General features: G+C 40.7%; 1 protein-coding gene across 1 annotated transcript; it reads right to left on the bottom strand.

Moving 5' to 3' along the window:
• Positions 1-1,761: 1,761 nt before the first annotated feature.
• Positions 1,762-2,786, bottom strand: dand5 (DAN domain family, member 5). The gene is made up of 2 exons (XM_036525455.1): positions 2,340-2,786; positions 1,762-2,064 (listed from the first exon to the last, which is right to left on the bottom strand). The coding sequence occupies exons 1-2, from the start codon at positions 2,784-2,786 to the stop codon at positions 1,762-1,764; spliced, it is 750 nt and encodes a 249-aa protein (XP_036381348.1).
• Positions 2,787-4,843: the final 2,057 nt, after the last annotated feature.

Here is a 4,843-nt window from a genome sequence, read left to right on the forward strand (position 1 = left end):
GTAAAAGTTAGCAAACAGCAAGTGTTCACAGGGTTAAACAACTCCCATTTTAAAAAGCAGTCAGGTTTGTCGTATCATCCCCATTGAGAATTCATGACCTAATTCAGAAATTATGTGTGTGATTAGATATGTTTAATCATACTCCTTGCTTTCAAGAGGCCAGTGAGAGGCCCTAGGGACCTATCAATATCTACTACATTACCACCATGAATAAATTAATTTCTTCTTTAACATATTCAGAATCTTAATGACAACACAAAACCAGATTACATATAAAACCCCTAATTCTGCATTTTGATCATTTATCATACTTTAAAAAGGACTTCAAGTGTAAGAGGTTAATGATCTATTTACAACAAGCTTGCACACACATCTCACTTCATTAGTGGAGGTGACAATAATGTCAAAATCTAAAGATTTTGTGAATGAAAATATTTTTCAATCAGCATTTTAATGATGCATCTTGTATCTTTTTATTGAACTCTGTATCCTTATTAACACTTACATGTGAGTTCATTACTGCCAAAATATACATAGTATGTCTTCATAAATCCAGCATAAAAAATAGCAACCAGGGCCGAAAACATTTAGAATGTCTTGCACATAACCCAGTAATACAGTTCTGACCATTCAAATGAATTAAATGTACAATAAACATTGAGACATTCCATGTGCGGTTCTGTTCTGTGCATTAAACAGTATTTAGCAAAACTTGGATAAGACTGCAATAGGTCATCTGAAACAGTCTGAACAGAAACTATCAAAATATTCTGTTGAAAAGGGTACAAGTATTTGATATGAAAAACCAATTACATTACGAATGGGACAATAATGTTTTAGATGATGTTGTGTGGCCTAAATGTGTTTGAGCAAAACCCCTATTTGAACCATTCCAGCCATGGGGTTAATTGTAACATTTGATCACCCCATACATTTGTGGATTACCAATTTAATATTCTCAAAAATACCACAATATGCTTTCTGTTGTAATTCATTTGTAGTTCATCTTCTGCGCACAATAACAAAATTACTGATTTTCATGGGAGTGGTGGTACTTTGAGTAGGCTAACATGACTAAACCCATAGCATTGCTGCGTAGTGACAGCTACAAGTCTGGAGTCTGTGTAAGTCATTACATATGAAGAATAATCTAATTCTACCTACCATACAGACATGAATATTATGATAGTACAGGGTTAAATGAATACAAAATCCACATACATCCGTTCTGATCAACTGTCAGAAACTTCATTTATTACCATCACAACGAGGAGAAATGGTTGTTAGTCAAATGACACCGAAAACACGCCTTTCCATTTGGACAGGTGGACAACAGGCAGTGGATGGCACCACTCTGTCTGAAACATTTGAAACAAAATTCATGAACCATATAAATTAGGTCACACGTTTTACACACATTCTTTGGTAGCATTTGCTTCCAAGTCTTTGCTCTATACTACAATGTACAAATCACTGTTAACATACAGCATTTACAGTGCTTAGGCTACTGATACATTCACCTGAATATAGTGTATATTAGTCTACCTCGCTAACCACTGGCATGCATAGCTACCAGGCATTTCAGTGGAGGTTAGGAAAGTGTTACATTTTATGTAGAGAAATTTAAATAATGCTTAAGAATTCTTACAAATGAATTCCATGTCATTGTATTGTGGCTTGTTTCTAAGCATCTATGCAAAGTGAAATACCTAACGTTACTTGTAACAGGATGTACAAAACCGACCAGCTAAGCCATATAAATCAGTGCCTCAGGTGAGGCCTTGACCTCTCGGCGTTCACTTCTTCGCGGCCTGTCTCGCACTTGCAGTCCTCCACAATCAGCACGCGCTCTTCCCGCGGTTTCATCGTCCCGAGGCAGCGCAATGTTACCACCGTGGATCGGACCTTTGAGGGCGCGCAGCGGGAGCAGGGGGAACTGTGGAGTCCTGCGACCGCCATTGACCCGGGAGACTCCCCTCCGGGAGGGATGTACAATGAGCTGCATTGTCCAAAGCACAATTTGTTATGCACTCTCACCGACTCGCAGCCCGCCGCCGTCACACGCTGCCAATAGCAAGTATAGGGGGAAAAAAACACACCACAATAATGTTATTTATCTTTACAAATCGCGATGTTGAACTGTTAACATTAACACCTCTTTATAGCACTTCACAATCACATGATTGCATGTTGTTTCTAAATGGAATATTGATACGAATATGCGTCATTTTGAGGTATTTCTCAGCAGAAATTTTAACTAAATCGAAACGACATAATCACATGTTATTTAATAATTGTTACAGCTACATCCTAGTTACACATCGGAAACTTGTATTTACCTGTACGAAAGGCACCGCGGCACAGTTCTGTTTGGAAGTGTCTTTTGGGTTAATGGGCAATGCCATCACCTCCTTGTCTTGATTGCCTTTGTCCATCGCTCTTTGCCACATCTCCTGCCCTTGCCTCCTCTTCACTTCCACCCCCACGTTACTGCCAAAGAGCTGGAATGGTGTAGAGGGCAGTGGTCCCTTGCTGGAAGGAGCAGGGCCCGCTCGCCCTAGTGCTAAGAAGGCAGGTAAAGCGCCTCTTCGGCTTGGTCGGTTTCTGAGAGCAGTTCCTCGTCTGAACAAAGCTGACTGACGTAGGAAATTAGGGTTAACTTTGACTACTTTCACTGTCCCCCGGAGAGGTTCGTCTGCACCGTTACCCGATGATTCAAAATCTTTTAAACCGTCCATTATGCTCGTAAATGTGTGGGGCGGAATACCAGTTGCAAAACCGCACATCAAAAAGAAACAGGTGACTGAAAACATCATTTTGTAGTTAGCTAAACTGAGCCAAAATGATCCTACAAAAGAAAAGTTCAGAAGCAACCGTGTCTTCTTTTTTGTTGTTAAAATGACAGTTACCAAGTTTTGAATTAGAGAAAAAAAAAGATCTACAGACGATAGTCGCCTTTTGCGGTTCAAGGTTCCACGCGGTAACCTTGCTGTCGGAAAGATAAGACACTGTGTTCCGGACCGTGCTTATATAGCACACTAAGGAGACACATCTCCTTGTGAGGGTGCCAATATTCCCATACTTATAGCCGGACACATCTCGCACCTGCTTAATATGAAGAAAAGGGAAAAGTACAACATTAAAGGTTCTGGTTTACAACAGGTGAGTTTTCGAAAGGGGGTGACAAACCTTTGCCAACGTGTTGGCTCTGTCGACTATCCTGGATGTATATTGTGCCGATCTCATATTTATGCAACGGTATGAGGAGGAGCTGACAAAATGGGCTGTTAAAGATTTGTTTTAGGAATACATTGGCTTCATTATTCGAATAAGCAAATCAGAGTAATATAAAACGACTAATTTATTTGCAATGAAGGGAAATAATGTGAAGATTTGTAAAGTGATACATACTGTCCCTGCAGTCCAGCCTAAGTAACCCTTCATATTTCATTGAATTAATTGCATGTAAAGTTTTTTAAGCAACTTAAGCCTTAACTCATATGCATTGTGGTACCCCTGATATGATGTTTACTCATTGTGCAGAAACTGTGTGTGCATTAGCTGCTACTAGCAATGACCAAAAGCAGAAAATAGACCATCCCACTCAGTCAATAAACAGGGAAACGAATACACAAACACATAGTCCTGTTTATGATGATAAGCCTTGATGATGTCCTCACAGCCATGATCTTCCCTCCAAAATTCAAACACACACCACCTCTCCCCTCTGTTGGGTTTCCCATGGTGTGTTAGTGTTAATTAGGCCTTAAACTTCACATTCCCGCCACTTCCCTATGTCCCTCTGTGCCCGTTTCCCAGGATGAAGGATACCTGTCCTAGCACACTAAGGAGACACATCTCCTTGTGAGGGTGCCAATATTCCCATACTTATAGCCGGACACATCTCGCACCTGCTTAATATGAAGAAAAGGGAAAAGTACAACATTAAAGGTTCTGGTTTACAACAGGTGAGTTTTCGAAAGGGGGTGACAAACCTTTGCCAACGTGTTGGCTCTGTCGACTATCCTGGATGTATATTGTGCCGATCTCATATTTATGCAACGGTATGAGGAGGAGCTGACAAAATGGGCTGTTAAAGATTTGTTTTAGGAATACATTGGCTTCATTATTCGAATAAGCAAATCAGAGTAATATAAAACGACTAATTTATTTGCAATGAAGGGAAATAATGTGAAGATTTGTAAAGTGATACATACTGTCCCTGCAGTCCAGCCTAAGTAACCCTTCATATTTCATTGAATTAATTGCATGTAAAGTTTTTTAAGCAACTTAAGCCTTAACTCATATGCATTGTGGTACCCCTGATATGATGTTTACTCATTGTGCAGAAACTGTGTGTGCATTAGCTGCTACTAGCAATGACCAAAAGCAGAAAATAGACCATCCCACTCAGTCAATAAACAGGGAAACGAATACACAAACACATAGTCCTGTTTATGATGATAAGCCTTGATGATGTCCTCACAGCCATGATCTTCCCTCCAAAATTCAAACACACACCACCTCTCCCCTCTGTTGGGTTTCCCATGGTGTGTTAGTGTTAATTAGGCCTTAAACTTCACATTCCCGCCACTTCCCTATGTCCCTCTGTGCCCGTTTCCCAGGATGAAGGATACCTGTCCTCACACCTGGGTACGAGCAGCTGTCAGCCCCACGACAGTGCGAGTTTCCCTGCCTGCGTTTGCGACGCCTGGGAGACCAGCAGCAGCAAAATGTTCCCGGCACACAGCTCGCTCTCACACATGCAAAGGTAAACTAACGCAAAAGATCTAGTCCCATTGTAAATAAACAAGGGTATAATTAGAAGAAAAGTAGTTCAGCT

This window comes from Megalops cyprinoides, chromosome 1 (genome assembly GCF_013368585.1).
Source record: "Megalops cyprinoides isolate fMegCyp1 chromosome 1, fMegCyp1.pri, whole genome shotgun sequence".
NCBI lineage: Eukaryota > Metazoa > Chordata > Actinopteri > Elopiformes > Megalopidae > Megalops > Megalops cyprinoides.

Excerpts from the sequence above, each read along its gene's own strand:
- dand5 (XM_036525455.1), bottom strand. The coding sequence starts at position 2,786 with ATGTGCGGTTTTGCAACTGGTATTCCGCCCCACACATTTACGAGCATA. Across the intron at positions 2,065-2,339 it reads CCGCGGTGCCTTTCGTACAG|CGTGTGACGGCGGCGGGCTG; the intron begins GTAAATACAAGT and ends TGCTATTGGCAG.